Raw genomic sequence first — 19704 nt, 5'->3', positions numbered from 1 at the left:
ATTTCTCTCTCTCTCTCCCCCCCCCCATGATTTATACCATTTTCATACCTAAAATCCATCTTCTCTCCCAGTATAAATTTTCAAACCAATATTACAAAGTATTTTTTATTACTAACCTGTGTATTAATTGTATATAAAAATTGATTTGCATCGTCTTGAGATACATATGATCATTGTGTGTTTTGAAAATCTGTATAAATTATATAAACGGTAGTTTTAAAAAATGTTGAAAACATATATACTTTCTCATAATCTATACATACTTTGATCAGATTTTATACAATTTATATGTACTTTATCATAATCACAATATACATACAACTTTTATACATATTTCATACGTAGAAATTATAACGAATTTATACATATTGCATACAACAATTAATGTATATTTTTTTTTCTGGTGTATGAACTTTGTATGGAATCTGGTTTGTATCAATTACAAGTTTATTATATATATTTTTCTCAAAATTTATACATACTTTGATTAGATTTTATACAATTTATATGTACTTTATAACAATCACAATACACATACAATTTTTATACATATTTCATATATAAAAATTATAAGAATCTTTACAGTTATTCATATTGCATACGAAAATTATACATATATGTTTTTTGGTGTATGAACTTTTTACATAAAAATTACCGATTATAATGGACTTTTTGAGTAAAAGTTGAAGAAAATTAGGTAACAATATCTCTTAATTTTGAATGGTGAAAGAAAAGTGGATGAAATAAGGAAGCAAAAGTTGGAGAAAATCAGAGAACTATATCTCTAAATTTTGAATGGAGAGAGAAATGTGGATAAAATAAGTAAAACAATTTCCTTACCTTATTTAATGTGTTTTATTTGATTCTTTTTAATTTACCTAATTCGTATAGATTTTGTAACAAGTCTATTGATATATTTTGTTAACTGAAAAATATCGTCATGTTCTGTAAATATATCCTCTTATCATGTACATATATGTTTTTTGCCCATATTTTAAAAGTTCCTGACAAACAAACTACTACCATTATTGTAAGGGTCATTCGCACAAATGTCGCTATTTCGGTGTGGTCTTAAATTTTTACTCTCAAATTTGTGGTCTGTAATTTTTGTCCTTTAGCATTTTCCACATGTAATACGTCTAGATTTTGTTCGACCTAGTTTAGATTAGATCCCACAAGTTATATCAGACACGACATAACTTTCAAAATTCAATATAAAAATGGCCAAAAATACATCAAACTCCACAAAAACAGGACTTATGCTGAGCGAACTTAATTCCTACAGAACTAATTCCTACCAAACTTATACCGAGAGAAGCAAAAAATTAGTTACAAAATTTACCCTGAGCGAAGCATATCGGAATATTTTTAATTAAATGAGTAGCACCATAGATATGAGAGTCAAAAATTAAAGACCAGTACGTTTCAAGAACGGTCATTTGCACTTTTGGCCCTATTTGTGCTGGTCTTTAAATTCTGTCCTTCAAATGGGCTCGTCTTTCATTTTTATCCTTCAAAATCAAATTTATAACTAGAGGGCATAAGCTACAAATCATAATATACACAAGTTATGCCAGCTCCCTTAAAGAATTTATGTCCCTCCAGGCATAAGTTTGATTTTGAAGGACAAAAATTAAAGACCAACCCATTTGAAGGACAAACATTAAAGACCAGTCCATTTGAAGTGCAATTACTTATTTGAAGAACAATCAATCCGTGCAAAAACTTGTGATGATAAGGCCAGGAATGAGAATGAATAAGTAGCCCAAAGATGAGTAAGGCCCAAACTTAGGTGGCAGCAGCTAGGGTTTAGGTGGCCTTCCTTTGCTGTTTGTAACCTACAAAGGTGAAAGACAAGTGGTTTAGTTTTGCCTCTTCGCGGCTAAACTCTCAGCCACCATGGGTATCCTCTCTCATCTTTTCTCTTTAACAATCCATAGATTCATTTTTATGTATTCTCTTTGTCTAATTAATTAGTATGTCTATGTCTTGTTTAATGGATATTAAGGTATCTCACGAGACTCTATGCACAAGAGACGTGCCACTGGTGGCAAAAAGAAAGCTTGGAGAAAGAAGCGAAAGTAAGTCACTTGTTAAAGTTTGTTGATATTGCAATTTGGTTACTAAGCTTTAAGGAACTTTTAATTGAGCTTAGTAGTTGATGTAATTGGAAAATCAGATTATTTTTTATGATTGGTGTGCGGGCTATAGCTTGTGTGCACCTCGATTAATATCACACATGCTTTTGTCCTGGTTTATTGGTTGTAGGATATAATGTATTTTTCTTATAACTGTAGTGTCCGGGCCTACCTGCGTGCACCTCGACTGTAGGATATTATGTATTCTTTTTTATAATTTTAGTGTTCGGGCCGGCTTATGTGCACCTTAATTGTAGGATATAATGTGTTCTTTTTTATAATTGTCGTGTCCGGGCCTGCTTGCGTGGACCTTGATTGTAGGATATAATGTATTTTGGGTAGTTACTTTATGTTCATGGCATGATTTGACCCGAGAATGAGCTGATCGGTGTATAAGCAGCCCAGTGAATGTTGTTTTATGAAGACTATAGCTTGGCTTTTCCTTTTCAAAGGATAGTTAATGCCCAACTTCGAACGAAGAATTATCGTTCCCTGTACAAGTAGACTTATAACGAAAAGATACCCGTTGCTGTGCTCTTCTATTTCAGTAGTAGGTACTAGGAAATTTGAGTTATTCTAACCTAGGAATACGGTGCTCTACTCTTCATATCCTTTGTAAAAAAGATTTAATGATATTATTTATAAGAGAGATAATTATGCATCCGAAAAAGAGAAGCTAAACCAGAAAGTCTGAAATAGCTAAATGTTTTAATTAACTGTAACAGAAGGGTCCAACATTTTGAAAATCTTAATTATTTGATAAGACTGTAAGTAATATGTCCAGAAAGAGTACAAATCTACCTCATAAAAATGGCTACAAATCAAACTACTAAAATTGATTTATTCTAGGCTATTTCAATCAATTTGATCTAGTCACTAGAATCTAATGGAATAGCAGTAAATCAGTTCCTACACATAATCTTTAATATAATGTAACTTGAGTAAAATACGGTGCAGAATATGAACATATTGAGGGTATTGACTTTTTAAAAATAGCTTATAAGCTAAAACCCGTAAGAGGGTGTTTGGATTGGCTTTGTGTTTTAGTGCTTTTTGGCCAAAATAGCTTTTAAGCTCTTTTTTCTACTTTTTGTGGTGTTTGGGAAATGTAAAAAGTGTTTTTAAGCACTTACTTTTAAGCCAAAAAAGTACAAAAATAAGCTAAAAGCTAAAAGTTGACTTTTAGCTTATAAGCTACTTAAAGAAAGTCAACCCAAACACCCTCTAGGAGCCCGTTTGGATTGGCTTATAAGTGGTCAAACCAGCTTATAAGCTGTTTTTTGGTTTTTTAGGTGTTTGGCAATTCAGCTTATAGGCTAAAAAAGTGGCTTATAAGCTGTTTTTTGGTCAAACCAGCTTATAAGCCACTTTTTTTAAGCTAAGCCAAATGGGCTCTAAGTTGGCAATATCCAACTTTTGGCGTTTAGCTTATTTTTGTACTTTTTTGCCTTAAAAGTAAGTGCTTAAAAGAACCCGCAAGGGTGGCTCAATTGGTTGAGCATGGGGCTTTCATAATGGAGGTCTCAGGTTCGAAACCCCCTGCCTACGATAGCAAGGGATTTGTCTTCTGGGTCGAGCTCGTCGCACGGGGCTTGCTTAGTGCGGGTTATCTCTCCTGTGTGGTTTGCGAGCTATTACACAGGAGTTGGGTTTACCCTGTGCGCACCCGAAGGGTAGCGGCTGCGGGTTCCCATGTCATCAAAAAAGTAAGTGCTTAAAAGCACTTTTTATCTTTCCGAAACACCACAAAAAGTAGAAAAAGAGCTTAAAAATTATTTTGGCCAGAAAGAAAAGCACTAAGTCAATCCAAACACCCTCATAGAGCCCGTTTGGCTGGGCTTATAAGCCATAAGTTAGAAATTCTAGCTTATGACTTTTGGCTTATTTTGGTCATTTTAGCTTAAAAGCACTTTTTTATTTTACCCAAACACTACAAAAGTGCTTAAAAGCACCTAAAATAAGCCAATCCAAACAGGCTCATAGTCTATTTGGAAATGATAGTTGGAAAAGTCATCTTCCCGTGACCTGCAGGACAATTTGTTAAACCAAGCTTTTATCGTTTGAATATTATATAACAAAGGTATTTTAGCTGCATTCCTGACTCTGAATCTGATCATTTCCTTGAATTCATTGAAGGTATGAACTTGGCCGTCAGCCTGCTAATACAAAGCTGTCAAGTAACAAGACAGTCAGAAGAATTCGCGTGCGTGGTGGCAATGTGAAGTGGAGGGCGCTGAGATTGGATACAGGAAATTACTCCTGGGGTAGTGAGGCAGTCACACGTAAGACTCGTATCCTTGATGTGGTCTACAATGCCTCAAACAATGAACTTGTTCGTACCCAAACACTCGTCAAGGGTGCAATTATTCAAGTTGATGCTGCACCGTTTAAACAATGGTACCTCCAGCATTATGGTGTTGACATTGGTAGGAAGAAGAAGGGAGCTGCCGCTAAGAAGGAAACTACTGAGGTACTTCAAACACATACCATCATCTTAATTAGTACTCCCTACCAATTTATGTAAAGGTGTTTGACTGGGCACGAAGTTTAAGAAAAAAGTAAGACTTCTGAAACTTGTGGTCTAAAATTTGTGGCTCTAAATCATTTCATTAACAGTAAAACGGGAAGTTTGAAGTTAAAATGTCACTAAATATGGAAAGATATCATTCTGTTTGGGACTGTCTAAAAAGGAAAGACGGTCACATAAATTTAGACGAAGGGAGGAATTGTTGAAGTTAATTATTTTTGGTGACTAGCGAGCCGTGAACTCTGATGACATTGCCCACATGCTGAGTGATCTTTTAGTGCTGAATGAATTCTTCCAATGTATTCTGATAGTTCTATTCTTGGCTGATACAGGAAGTAGAAGGTGCTGCAGCCGAGGAAACTAAGAAGAGCAACCATGTTCAGAGGAAAATTGAGAACCGCCAGAAGGATCGTACACTTGATTCTCACCTTGAAGAGCAATTTGGTTCTGGTAGGCTTTTGGCCTGCATCTCTTCCCGCCCTGGTCAATGTGGCAGATGTGATGGGTACATTTTGGAGGGGAAAGAGCTTGAGTTCTACATGAAGAAACTACAGAAGAAGAAAGGCAAGAGTGGAGCTGGTGCTACTGCTTAAATAGTGCCATCAGAATCTTCAGACTAGTTTCATACGGTTCTCTATTGCTGTAATTCCAGTTTTGGGGATATGTGATTTTGTATGCAGTACTTTTAATTTCATTCTTGTACTCTACCAGATTTTAGTATGTTCTCCTAGACTTTCTTAATCATTATCAGCTTTTCCATCGTCAGTCCCCGTTTCTCTTTATGGTTTTGTGATTTAAGTGGAATGATAATTCATGGTTCAGTTTTGTCTGAAAGAGTGGTTCCTACACTGTTATTTAATCACACTAATTAAGATTTAGCACTATGAGCTCGACGTATTGGGCACAAAAATGAATGGACTATGTTTTAACCAACCTAGTCTAGTGGAGTAACTCATTTTATTTCTTTGTTTATTCAACTCAATTTACTTGTTTCATTCAATAGTGAAACACGTATGCTAATTGGATTTAGAAATAATCAGTAGCATGACGAACGTCACATTAGGAAGTTCTCCACAGGCACTACATTCGCAAAGGAGCGTTCAGAACTGAACTGTAACCGATAACCCAATCGCAAAATAGGTATCAGATTAGCAGTTTGGAATTTTATAGTTAGCGTCTTAACAGTGTGAGGTACAGTGTACTCATTTCCTTATCGGTTTAGTCGTTAACCTGTTAAGAATTACTAAATTCACATTTATACCCTTTGGTAAATAAAATACTTTAAATTTAGAATCCCAAAAGAACATTATTAAATCTCAATTAGCTAATTTTCCTTCTCTCAGCAGTCTCCTCGGCCCTCACCTGTCGTTTCCTCCACTAGACCACTGTTCGATCTCTTCTCCGAGCCAACTTTGGGTGGCCACTTATCTACCAAGTATATGCTATTAGCAGGGAACAAGTTATTAGCATTTAGCAATGTGGTCTTTCCTGATTGAATTACAAAAAGACAGCTCTTGTTCCAACTTTGATTGTCAAAGCTGAAATCATCAATCTTTTTACGGTTGATAGTGCTTCCACTTTGCGGTCAAGAGTATATGACGGTTAGGAAAGTAAGCTTCTGCATACGTCTGCTAGACTTGCAAGTTATTAGCAATGTGAGCTTCCTGGTTGGAGTACAAAAAAGACAGCTCTTGTTCCAACTTTGATTGTCAAAGCTGAAATCACCAATGTTTTTACAGTTGATATTGCTTCCCCTTTCCGGTCAAGAGTATATGACAGTTAGGAAAATAAGGTACTGCATACGTCTGCTAGACTTTCAAGTTATTAGCAATGTGGGCTCCCCGTTGGATTACACACAGACAGCTCTTGTTCCAACTTTGATTGTCAAAGCTGAAATCATCAGTCTTTTTACAGTTGATAATGCTTCCACTTTGCGGTCAAGAGGTTATGACAGTTAGGAAAATAAGCTAAATGCTCTCCCCATGGTATATGATTGCTTCACTTATATTTTTTTCTCAACATCTTTTGAGACAATTTGATTACAGTTTTAAGAAGTTTTATTTTAGGCTAGAAGTAGCTTGGTATATCTTATTGATTAACTGATAAACCGTTTGATAATTGCTAACCCGTACTGAACCAACCAATATCTTATCGGTTGGCTAGCGGATTAGTACATTTAAAAGCCAATAATCGATAAACCGAACCGTTAAGCATAATTATCAGCCCGATAAGCAGCCCTATTCACAAACGTCTTTGATTACGATTGGATACCCTTTGTCAAAATATATAAATAAAAGATTACTTAATCTTGAACACCCTTAACAAGATTTCTAATTTCACTACTACCCCTACTATTCTTTACTCAACCTATTTTTGAAAACATCTTTGATTACGATTAAAAGAAACAATCTCAAAAATAGACCAAGAACCAGTTTCAGTGTTAAATATTTGGGTTAGTTCCTTGAACTTTGTGACATTAGTTAGGGTCGTACTTCTTTTGGTGGATGATCTGGTGAGTTTTGATGGATGACCGGTTGATGACTTTAAAAAGATAGGTAAAAGACTGAAGACCTTGACTTATGCCTTTTCTTTGGGTTGGAAGTCACTGATATTTTATCTGGTTTATTTTGGGGGCTATATTTTCTCAGAAAGTGTTGCGATAATAAATCCGTGCTACCACAAAATACAAGTTAGCTATCCCTTAAGATCCTTTAGGGACCATATAAAGGCCGTTAACAAATTTCATATGAGAATCGACCAATTTGAACCAAGCTAGTAAATGATCATCAGAATGCACGGCGTAACTGGTGCTTTCTCCCAAAATTTAACTATATATAACTGTCAATGGCAAAAATAAAGAATCACAAACTTGACCAAACAAAAACAGACTACTCGATGGTTACATACTATTACAGATAAACATGTATTAAATTACATCAAACCAAGAGGCAGGCAGATGGCAGATCCTACCAGTATTGATTTCAATCTCCACCTTGGCATCAATTGATTACATATGACTGCCATATCTTATGCAGCCTTCGTTAAAATTGTGTGTGTCGACTACATAAATGTAGGAATAGGGAGCCAGGTACCACAATCACATGTACAAGCAGTACGTCAGCCCTTCTGAGAGGATTTACCACAACTGAATTCGTGGCCAGATATCCTATAGGGATCTTATGATCAGCTCACCTGTTCGCCAATCAAATCAAGACCAACGACAAGGAAAGTAAACCCTTGAAACAACAGGAAATAGAAGTGAATCCCTTGAGCAGATAACAAGCTTCTGACAGAGGCTGTTAATAATATAAATGCAAGGGCAAGCTCTTTCCGGTATAAACGGTTTCTCTTCCTCTTTCCCATTTTCTTGGTCATCTCTAATTTGCTAAGCTCAGCGAGGCCTGATTCTGATGATGACCTTGAGACAGTACTCTTCTTCTCCAATAAAGGTTCAGATTCATTTTCCACCATTGCAACTAAATCAGCTTCCGATGATCTTCCGGACTTCTTCGTAACAATCCACTCGTAAGAACTTCCTAACTGGAAAAGCCCTGATATCATGGCATGGAATTTGGTCACAGACATTGTGTTTTCAAATAAAAGATAGGGTACAATAAAAGGGAATGATTGTGGGGCTGGAAGAATATTGAGGACAGACATAAGTCCAGGCACATAGCAGACGACCCAAGCTGGTAACTGGGCTTCTGGGAGGAACATGGTGAGTGGGAGAATGATACAAAAGAGAGTAAATGAATAAAATGGTAGGATGAGCTTCCGCAAGAGGAAAAAAAGAAATATCAGGTTGGCTTTCTTGAACCAACTAACCTGAAATGAGAAGCATATACAATAATCACTTGAGAGGATATAATGATCTTTAAACTTCTTAAAAAAATAATAGTGTATCTATAAAGCATTCAGGGATTCACTCGAACATTCAAATTGAAATGACACAGTAAGGAAACCATTACTTGATTAGAAGGAAAGCCTCATGATTTACGTGTGATGAGATAATAAGAACGGGGTAATTACAATAACTTCCCTTTCGTATAACGACAACATACAATAACCTTTTTTTTTGGGTAGAGTAACTTTAACAACCATCATTACTCAATTTTATCCCAAAACTAACTGACATACGAGTCCTCAAAAAGCAGGAAACTAGGGTACAAAAATATATGGAAGAATAGGATGACCAGAGGAGTACGAATTTGAGGAAATGAAAGAAAAGTATGTGGTCCTACAGCTCAAGTGGTATATATGCCCAACGCGAAGATGTCAGAGGGAATACACCCTGAGTCCTTCCTCTCTTCTTTGGTATTGGCCTTCAAAGCAAGCACATAGAGGAAAAAGATGTTTCAGAAAGAAAAGTTTTTGAAGAGCTTGTCCTACCAAAGTATGAAGAGAGGAAGCCAACACTTGAAAAATGATAGGACCTACTAATTTGCAAGAGCAACTACTGTTTCCTACTAAAGTCCTACCATTTTCAGCAACTACTTCGACCCAAGTTATTTCCAAATTTCCCATTAGCTGGAACATTCAACCAAAAATCTCATATTTAGCAAATGTTGAAGAAGCGGATTACCGAAAAAGAAAAAGAAGGCAATATTTCACGAAGTTCTATTTCTTCTTGTCTGGCAAATTAGAGTTTTGCATGCTTGAGACATGCCAATACTCCCTAACCAATTCTACAACTCTGCTAATCTTTTTGTTCGTTTTCTGCATTCTAATTCTGGAAACTACTTCTAAGCTTTAGTTCCTATTTTCCATCTCTTAAGCACTCCTGACCTATGATATGCTGTCCTGCACTGTCACACTGACGTTCTATAAGTCAGGATGGCCATGGGTCCTGCCACAATTTTATCTTCCTTCCTACCGGGACATCAACTCGAACTAGAGCATTTGCAACTGAAATATGAGATTTAGTAACCCTTGGAAGGTTAGTAAATGCGTTTGCCTGTTCATGGACATCTAAGGGGGAGTGTTGTAAATTCTATATATTATTTTTGGATGTCCATAACTCCTAAAGGTGTAATTCTTACCATTATTTTGGTAACCCCACTCCATGATCTTTTACACCTCCTCCAGGTTCTCAATGGTTAATGTCAGGTTTAAGGCAACATTGTAATCACCCTTTATGTAATAGTATAAATAGGGACATGAGATGTATGGTAAACTTCGAAGTAAGAAGAAAGTTCGGCTATTTTGATTTAATCTTTAATACGTTATTTTGAGCTTGATTTCTCAACACGACTCCTACTTTTCTCAGAGTTAAATTCCAGTTCTTCTATCCGCAAGATATAAAGATCTTAAAAAAGGTCTAGTAGCTTGTGATACTGAAAGGTTGACCTACTTATGTTCTTTAGTATATTTGTTTTCTTTCTCCAGAAAATTATTAGACATGTTATTTCAACAAATAAACGATAACTTGCAATGGTCACTTCTTCAAGGTAGGAATCCTGACATTGTCTAGGTTCACCTACTACTGCTTTTCTTCTATGCAGGCATTATGTTTTTTCCAACTAATGTATCTTATATTTGTATGAGTATTCTTTAAGCAAACTTTTTATTTGATAACTTATACATTAAAATAATATTACTCGTTGAACTTCTGTAGTGAATACTGTGAAAGTCCGTAGTACTTTGTATAATAGTTTACATCATGTCGAATTTGTCCTAACTTGAGTTAGTGGCACTTGATGTCTCTGAGAAAATTACCTATCATGGATTCTCGATGCTGAAATTCACTTAGACGCTAAAGGTCTTGGTACCACTATTACTCAGGATAATGAAGCATTGAATCAGGACAAAGCGAAGGCTATGATTTTCCTTGGTCATTATCTGGATGAAGGGCTGAATTTGACGGGGAAAGATCCACTTGAATTATAGAATGGTCTGAAGGAAAGATATGATAACCTTAAGATAACAGTATTTCCAAGGGCTGGGTATGAGTGGATACACGTTGTATATAGAATAACTTCCTAATTAAAATTATGTGGGGAAGCTAAGAATGATGAGTATTTATTGGAATACTCTTACCACTTTTCATGCCTCAAATATGGTGTTACAGCAGCAATACCGTGAAAGGGGTTTTAAAAAATATCTTGAGTTGATCTCATGCCTTTTGTGGTTGAGCAACATAATACTCTTTTGATGAAAAATCATAAAGCCCGTTTCACTGATCTGTTCCTTTCCCGAAAGCGAACGCGGTAGCAGCACATGGTAAGTCTGAAAGAAGACAATAATTATCGGGGCCACATGAATGTGCGTCAGTGTAGCAATGGCATGGGACAATATAATAATCATCATCCCAGTGGTCACTATAAACAGGAGAACAATCTGGTTTCCCAATACAATCCTCAAAAGGCAAAGGCAATAACTTTCATCATTGTGGCATAAAAGGTCATTGGAAAAATGGGTTCATACTCAAAAGTCTAGCAGAATCATTGATTAAATGTCACCAATTGATAATTAGACCATCGCTAATGAGGACAAAACTTCCCCTTTCGGTATGAGGGCATGCTATTTTGCATGCAGTAGACCATCGCTAATGAGGACAAAACTTTCCCTTTCGGTATGAGGGCAGCTATTTTGCATGCAGTAACACTTGTACGCATAAGGCCAACTAGTTATCATGAAGTCTCCCCACTACAGTTGGCTTTAGGTCAGGAGCCAAACATTTCCCGTCTAGTGCGGTATGTGTTCCAATTGCTCCAGCACGACACCCCAAAGAAGGTTGGGGTTATATATTGAGTATGAATCTCCTATTTTAAAATATTTGGAACCTGTGAGTAGAGATTTATTTACGGCAAGGTTTGTTGATCTTCTTTCTTTCTTTTCAAATTCTTTTTTCAAACACCCTACAACCTTTGAAAGCTCTTTAGGAGTGCCAATGATATTCAAGTCGTCAACATATACAAGCTATTATGACAAATTCAGATCTAGACCTTCTTATAAAAACACAAGGACAATTACGATTCTTTTTGTACCCTTCCTTTATTTGCCTCTCTCTTGTAAGAGTTTTGATAAAGCCTTACAAAATGCTCAAGTGCCTGACATTCATTTTTTCAATGACCTTTCATGCAACAACGATGACAATTATTGTCTTTACCTTCTGAAGGATTGTATTGATAACCCATATTGCTCTTCTACTTACAATGACCACGACGATGACGATTATTATATCGTCTCTTGCCATTGGCACTCCCACACACATTCATATGGCCCCAATAATTATTTTGTCTTTCTTCCAGACTTACCATGTGGTGCTACCACGTTCGCTTCCGGTAATGGAACAAATCCAGTTAAGCGGGTTTCATGATTTTTCCATAAAAATGGTATTATGTTGCTAAACCACAAGAAGACATGAGATCAGCTAAGAATAATTATTAAACCCCTTTCACGTTATTGCTGTTGTAACACCATATCTGAGGCATGAAAAGTGGTAAGTCTTTTCCAACAAATCCTTATCATTCATAGCTTCCCCACATAATTTTAATTTGGAAGTTATTCTATATACAACTATACTCACATATTGTCTTAAAATCTTGTAATCGTAAGTGTATCCACTTATACCGAGTCCTTGGCAATACTGTTGTCTTAAGTTTGTCATATCTTTCCTCCGTACCAGTCCACAATTCAAGTGGATCTTTCACTATCAAATATTCAGCCTTCCATCCTTCATCCAAATGATGGTGAAGAAAAATCATAGCCTTCGCTTTGTACTGATTCAACGCTTCATTACCATGAGTAATAGTGGCACCAAAACCTTTAGCGTCTAAGTGAATTTCAGCATCGAGAACCCATGATAGGTAATTTTTCCGAGAGATATCAAGTGACACGAACTCATGTTTGACAAATTTGACATGATAACTATTATAGAAAATAATTAAGTTAGAAATAATAAAGATACACGTATTACAACAATTTTCACTACAGGAATAACGACAAAGTAACTTATGTTTAGAAATATTTTTTAAAATGTATAAGTTATCAAATCAAAAGTTTGCTAGGAGAATACTTATAACATATAATATACATTGTTTGGAAAAAACATAGCAACTACATAGAAGAAAAGCAGTAGGTGAATCTAAACAATGTCAAGACTGCTACCTTGAAGAGGTGACCATCGCAAGTTATCCTTTATGTGTTGAAATAATGTGTCTAACAATTTCACGGAGAAAGGAAGGATTGAAATATACCAAAGAATATAAGTAAATCAAAGTTTCAAAATCTCAAGCTACTACACTTGTAGTTTGTATGAGAACGAGCTATTAGAGGAAATATAACTAGAAGATCATCATACCGTGCGGATATAAGAACTGGAATTTAACTTGGAGAAAATTAGAGTCGTGTTGATAATGTGTTACGAAATCAAGCTCAAAATAACAATATTAAAGATGAAAAAAAGATAGACAAAATAGGAGAACATTCTTCTTTCTTTCAAGTGTACCATACATTACATCTCATACCCCTATTTATACTATTACATAGAGGATGGCTATAAGGTGGCCTTAAACATGGCATTATTGAGATCACGGAGGAGGTTATCTAGGTGAAACAACCAAAATAAAGAATTACACCTTTAGGAGTTATGAACATCCACTAATAATATAGAATTTACAACAATAAGTATTTTTTCAACTATTAGTAAATTTCTCCAATTACCTCTACTTGTATTGAGAAAATCTCTCTCTCTCTCTCTCTCTCTCTCTCTCTCTCTACACTGTTCATTATCATAGATTTCTATATCTCGTTTATCATAAACTTTTTTCTCATGAAACAAATGATTTGAAGACGAGAGGGTAGCTCAAGTGAGAAACACCATATACCTCCTATTTTGAAGGATGCAAAGTCGCCAAAGCAAAGTGACAAAGGCCCAGTGTTGATCTTTTGGGAACAGTGGTCGAGGAATCGGATAGATGCAGGTTATCATGTTTAAGAATAAGGCAAAAAACTTTTGGAATGCAATCTATGTATTTCACATTTTCTTTGGAAAGGTAATAATTGTTAATGTGAAGTTCCCAATATACAAGGGGTATGCAAAAGTAAAAGAATCTACACAAAGATATGATTTTCTAAGAAAAGCACCCGATCACCTACGCAAACAGAAGCCTCATGGGTGCACCAAAATTTTACTAGGAACAGACGATAAGCTCTCATATGTATAAAAGACTTTACACCTTTCCATCACAGACAAAAGATGAGTTATATGGTGGAATACAGTCCCAGCATCTGGTGGACAATTTGGAGAAGAGTAATTACAGATGCTTTGAAGATAAATCCAACTTCATTCGGAAGACAAAGTTTAACTACAATCTATCGTTTAGTTCTTGTGTAAAACGGAGCTTGTAAATGAGGCAGAACCAGTTTAGAACTCATAGAGTATCTTCATGTTTAGAAAAGGATACACTTTCGCATTTTGTTTTTTGCTATCCTGTAATGTTCTGTCCAGCACCAACTTAGCGCTGATTCTTAGTTTATAAAGTCCTAAATTTTCCAAATAAGGCAGTGTTATCAAAAGCGAAAAGCGCAAAAAAGCTCTAAGGTTAGTTGGGGCTTTAAGCGCAAAGCGCAAATAAAGTGTGGGCTTTAGTGAAAAAAAGCACAATGGTGCAAAATTACAAATATATGTATGTTTAGTGCAAGACTAATAATAGTAAGCATGAATAACAAATATATGGACAAAGAAATTGTAAAGACATTAAGATAAAGTGAAATATCAATCATCTAGTGTCACCTCTTCAAGAGAGGCTCAATGGCAAGGAAAAGTATGTCTTAGAGCCTTGATGTTGACACTAAAGCGCACATAAAGCGAGGCGAAGCGCTCAACGTGTTTTGAGCCTCGCTTCAGGGCTTAAGCGCGCTTCAAGCGCGCCTTTGACAACACTGAAATAAGGTACTTTCCGCCTATTCGAAACTTCCTATTCCTCTCTTTCCAAATTATGACATAAGAGCCAGGAGAGCTACATCCTATATTCTATATCTTCTTTTCCTTCATCTGAAAGTCCAGATATTTCACCCTTTAACGGGTGCCAGTGTCACGTACTGTCTCCCAGAAATATTTCAGGTGTATCTCACATTACATATATATGCAATAGCAATTCCAATATGTAAACAGTTGGGAATCACTGACCTATCAACATTCAATACATTGTTGCCATAAGAGGGTATTAAAGTCTAGCATACTCTCCAAAATCCAAAAAAAGGACAAGGTTGGCCATAACTCCCTGTTGTTTATCCAGAAATTACTGATCTTCAATCTGTTTACCTCCCTCCTGTTTTTAAAGGAGAGGCTTCACGCATTGCGGATCAGAATAAAGTGTTGTGGAAAAAGAGTCGTGACCCTGGATTGCCATATCTCATTTACCATTTTAATTTACTGGCCATATTAGATGCTGAGTAACTTGCTGACTAAACTTCAAGTTAGTTATAGATATCGTGACCAAAATGTATGAGAATATTTTCTTATGATAAACACCCCATACTTTCTTATGATAAATACCCCATACGAACCTTTGAACGCAATATGTCGGAAAAACACAGGCGAAAAAGTTGCATTGGACCAGAATGCCACCGGTGTTGCTGCTTCTTATATGCCTCGTAAGACTCCGGTAGTTCACAAAGACACTACAAAAAGGAGAACCGAATTTGTTAAAACCTGTTATTGGGCAAAGAGCCTAATTAACAATTTAGAAACTCACAAACCTTAACATCGTTCACATAGATAAATTTCCATCCGCAAAGGTGAGCACGGACAGCAACATCCATATCTTCAACTGTTGTTCGCTCTAACCAGCCTCCGCATTCTTCAAGGGCCTTGATTCTCCATACACCAGCAGTGCCATTGAAGCCAAAGAAGTTAATGAACCATCCATTGACTTGTTGCTCTACTTCAAAATGAAACGCAAGATTTATGTTCTGCAATCTCGTAAGCAAATTCTCGTCCTTGTTCACAAAAGCCCACCTTGTTTGGACAAGAGCGACGTCATCATGTCCCTTCAAGAATGCAACAGGAAAAAGTCATATACGTGACTGGAAAAATAACCGAAGTGCGCCATGGCAGCCAATTAATGCAGAATATTGCAATTAAGAGGTGGGAGGCTCACTATAACACTAGCACCCAAGAGGTATAAAATAATTTTTACACAAGCCTAGTTTTTCGCTCAGCATAAGGATAACTTGAAATCTGAACGCACTCAATAAAGGGTAAAAGTTAGAAATTATTCGTCGCAATTAAAAAAAAGAAATAATTTGATGATAACAATCAAGCCTGTTCATACCATGCAAATTTTATATCTACTAGGACGAAGACTTTTAGCCAGCATGAAAATACATCATGCACATAATATGAAGGAAATAACACTTCAGCACCAATTGTTCTTAGTAAATAGAAAAGAGAAAAAGAAATGAAGTAGAAAACCCCACGAACAGGTAGCTTCTAAAAGGAAACTGAAGAAGACATGCTTTGATACCCTCAAGATAACTTTTGTACAAAAACACGACTAGTAATTTTTTGATGTGTTCTGGGAATTTCGGCTGATTCTGTGCATAGAAGAGTGGTACTACACGCTTACAGAGGAGTACAGCATGACAGTTGTGAGAATAAAGGAGTTAGTAATTCTGTTCTTTACTTTACAGTTTTGACTTTAGTCCCATTGAGGTTTAAGTAGAAGTTACACTAATTACACATTAGCCCAGTTTCATTTTCTGCATTTATCACTTTTAGTCCAATACTCTTTTGGGAAAGGACGCTGCTATATGTAAGCTGAGAAGCTTCTTTCACGATTATGAAATGCAAATCCCTAGTTTATTTTCTTCTTCTTAGCTTAGCTAGCTCATTTCTTCCTGTGAATTCCCAATTCCGATCCAGATCACATCATTTTTGCAAATAAAGATTGGAACAAACTCCTGCCCTGCCTATAATATGAAGCTTTAACTTAACTCCTTTTTCGAAATTTCCGAAAAAATCTAGAGTTCCTCGTGTTAGTGACATATCCCCTTTTTCATTAAGAAATAACATAGGAAGACTCCAATAGTAACACCAACAAAAAGAGACAAGCCTATTGGAACAAGATTTCAATTCAGAGAACATTCTTTAGTGCCTACATGAGCCAGCCAGATATATCTAGGAAAAGAAATCACCTTGAAGTAGGGAATAGTGTTCTTCAGAAAATCTGGTGTTGGTTGGAAATCTGCATCAAAAATTGCTACAAATTCATAATTTTTTACATAGTCACAACTCATTGCAGATCTCAGATTCCCTGCCTTATAGCCTGTGCGTATAAGACGATGACGATAAACAATGTGCACACCCCTCTGTTGCCACTTTTGTACTTCAGCCTTGATAAGTCCCTGAACACCCAAATCATCTGAGTCATCTAATATTTGTACGAGCATTCTCTCCTTAGGCCAATCCTGGATACATACTGCTGCAATCGATTGTTGGTATACCTGAGTTATACCACAATGAAGGAATTTATACTTAGTCAAAGAGAAACTCAACAAAACATAACTTACTCATTTAGGGAAATAGGCGGCTCGTCATAAAGATACACCTAAATTAGGATCACTAAAGCAGATAATAGATGCATAGTTTCTGTCAAGAACACAACGTAGTGACAATTGCGGGTGCTGACCCAAGATTATTATTAGAAATTGTTTGCCCATGCAGATACGTTCTTAAATCTGCATTCAAGTTAAGATAGAACTACTTGGTTTAATCAACTGGTCACCCTGTATTTAGGCCAACTAAATACTGTGTAAGAAGTCTCAGTCTTGGTAAAGTCATCATCTCAAAATTATCCTAAGTTGCATGATTGTTACTAAATAGACAACACGTGCTTTCTTCTACAAAAACAGGTATTCAAATGCATGAAACATTTTACGTGCGAAACATCACTAGATACTGCAAATTTAGTAAAGATTATATCTTATCACTCGAAACATCACTAAAAACTGCAAAATTAGTAAAGATTGCATTCTCATTATTCCTATTTCTACAAGCAAATGAAACTAGCTCGCCACTTGGCTTTGTGAGGGGAAGTTCTGCAGAAATGAACAAACTAGGTGTTGGAAACCTTACAAAAAATACTTGATCACGAAATCTGTAGGGAATTCTTGAAAGCTTGAGGCGTGTCAAAGACACTGTCCTTAAGGATATTTCACCCATAAAGGTGTATCCCTAGGATTCAACAACCTATTCTAGTATAAAACCAGGAGCACAGAAACTAACAAAGATGAACAAAAAGAAAACACATCACAACAATAATATGGGAAGAAGAATTTCTCTTGATCTTTCCCCTCCAAAGGAAGAGAACTAGAACATATATATTGATCAAAGATGGTTGAAGAGCCTTCAATGTTAATAAGAAATTAATGTCCCGACTTTAATAAGAAGTTAATGCAGTAAGAATTGAACCTCAGATTAATGTTTGAAAACGTATCAAACATTATGATATAGTAAAAGCCATATTCAAGGCTAAGAATTGATGGCTAATGAAGAATAAAAGGACTGTTGTGATTCCAAAAGTAATGTTAGGATTGTAAGATAACAAAGTTTTAAGGAATGAATGTAGACAATAATATGGATAATTCTTTTTGAGATATTATAATTATTTTTCCAACACTAAGTAAGGAAGCAAATTCACTGAGCATGTAAGGTCTAGAATCACAAAGTACTCCCTCCGTCTCAATTTAAGTCTTTTAATTTCATTGGCCACAAAGTTTAAGGAATAAAAAGAGACTTTTGAATCTTGTGGCCCTGAATTAAAGATATGTATAATGTACTAAAATGTACTTTGAATCTTGTAATTTTATACTTCCCATGCAAGATCTGCCGCGATGTTAGAATCGTCAATTTACTAAATATAAAAAAGATGCACTCTTTCTGATACAGACCAAAAAAGAAAAGTAAGACACTCAAGCAGCAGTGAGAACTCGAAAACATACATTGTCTTACCTCCCTCTCATTGCACATAGGTATCTGTATCAACACCATAGGATAATCCTCAACATTCACATCATTTTCACCATACTCAATCTCAGCTTTCGGTTTAAGTCGTCGAAACTTAATCCAAAAGCAACCAAATACAAGCACAATCCGATCAACCGACTGTATTAGAAACAACACAATACACATATTCGTCAAACTCTGTAATGGCGGCGCCAAATAATTTGCCCTAATTTCTATCCAATTCGCATACACATAACCCGATTCCACAGTTGGTGGACTGAAATGCCATCCTTTAAAGTAAGCAATAAGCTCAAACACTAATAATATCACTGAAACTGTTAAAAACAGTTTAATTACACGGTAAAGTCTAGAATCTGACTTAGGTGGCGATGAATTGGAGGTCACAATTCGGCGATTAGCTGTACGAACAATAGAGACGAATCGATTAGTGAGGAATGCGATTGAATTAGCGATTTGCTGGAATTTAAGAAGGTAAATCCAGGAGAGTTGACGAGCACTACGAGTACGAGTATGTTCCTTCTGGTCAACATTAGGGCTACTGATCTCAATAGTCAAAGGGAAGAGGTTGTCGTCATTGCTATTTGCTCTCTGTTTGTTCCACCATTCCTGAAATTCTTCATTAGGCTGACGAGACATATATAGGAGATATTTGTTTTCTGACGAATCGGAGGAACAAAGAGCTGAATCTGAGTGGATGAGGCAGATTTTCGATTTTTTAACGGCGATAGAAAGTGGAGGGAGGGAGGGAGTGTAGCGAGAGTGAGTGCACTACAGTGATCTGGAGAATGGGGAAGAAAAGCAGGAAGGTAATGAAAGCTAAATTTAGTTTATGTGCTTGACAAAAAAAAAAAAAAATTGAAGCAGACCATGTGCGGCAATATTTGAGAATCATACGCGCATGTATCATCGTATCTTTCACGCGTGCCATGTTTTTAGGAGTTGTTTGGTGGCTGGCTAGAGGCTAGAGCTATACCAAAGAATTTATGTATTATTTTATATAGTGTTTAGTAATTCATATATTAGTTATTTTATTTTTTGTCATGTATAAAATAATATATAGATTTTCT

The 19704-nt window shown here is 36.0% G+C and overlaps 2 protein-coding genes across 2 annotated transcripts; one reads left to right on the top strand and one right to left on the bottom strand.

Annotated features, from left to right (window-relative positions):
• Positions 1–1781: 1781 nt before the first annotated feature.
• LOC132609904 (small ribosomal subunit protein eS8-like) lies at positions 1782–5430 on the top strand. Its single transcript, XM_060324107.1, has 4 exons — positions 1782–1903; positions 2009–2081; positions 4275–4608; positions 4998–5430. The coding sequence occupies exons 1-4, from the start codon at positions 1900–1902 to the stop codon at positions 5256–5258; spliced, it is 672 nt and encodes a 223-aa protein (XP_060180090.1). The 5' UTR covers positions 1782–1899; the 3' UTR covers positions 5259–5430.
• A 2046-nt stretch (positions 5431–7476) lies between these two features.
• On the bottom strand, positions 7477–19442 carry LOC132609905 (probable xyloglucan glycosyltransferase 6). Its single transcript, XM_060324108.1, has 5 exons — positions 18623–19442; positions 16807–17115; positions 15370–15660; positions 15178–15291; positions 7477–8490 (listed from the first exon to the last, which is right to left on the bottom strand). The coding sequence occupies exons 1-5, from the start codon at positions 19271–19273 to the stop codon at positions 7849–7851; spliced, it is 2007 nt and encodes a 668-aa protein (XP_060180091.1). The 5' UTR covers positions 19274–19442; the 3' UTR covers positions 7477–7848.
• Positions 19443–19704: the final 262 nt, after the last annotated feature.

The sequence above is a fragment of the Lycium barbarum genome, chromosome 9, assembly GCF_019175385.1.
Source record: "Lycium barbarum isolate Lr01 chromosome 9, ASM1917538v2, whole genome shotgun sequence".
In the NCBI taxonomy this organism is placed as follows: Eukaryota; Viridiplantae; Streptophyta; class Magnoliopsida; order Solanales; family Solanaceae; genus Lycium; species Lycium barbarum.
This window is presented reverse-complemented; position numbering and strand designations above follow the sequence as displayed.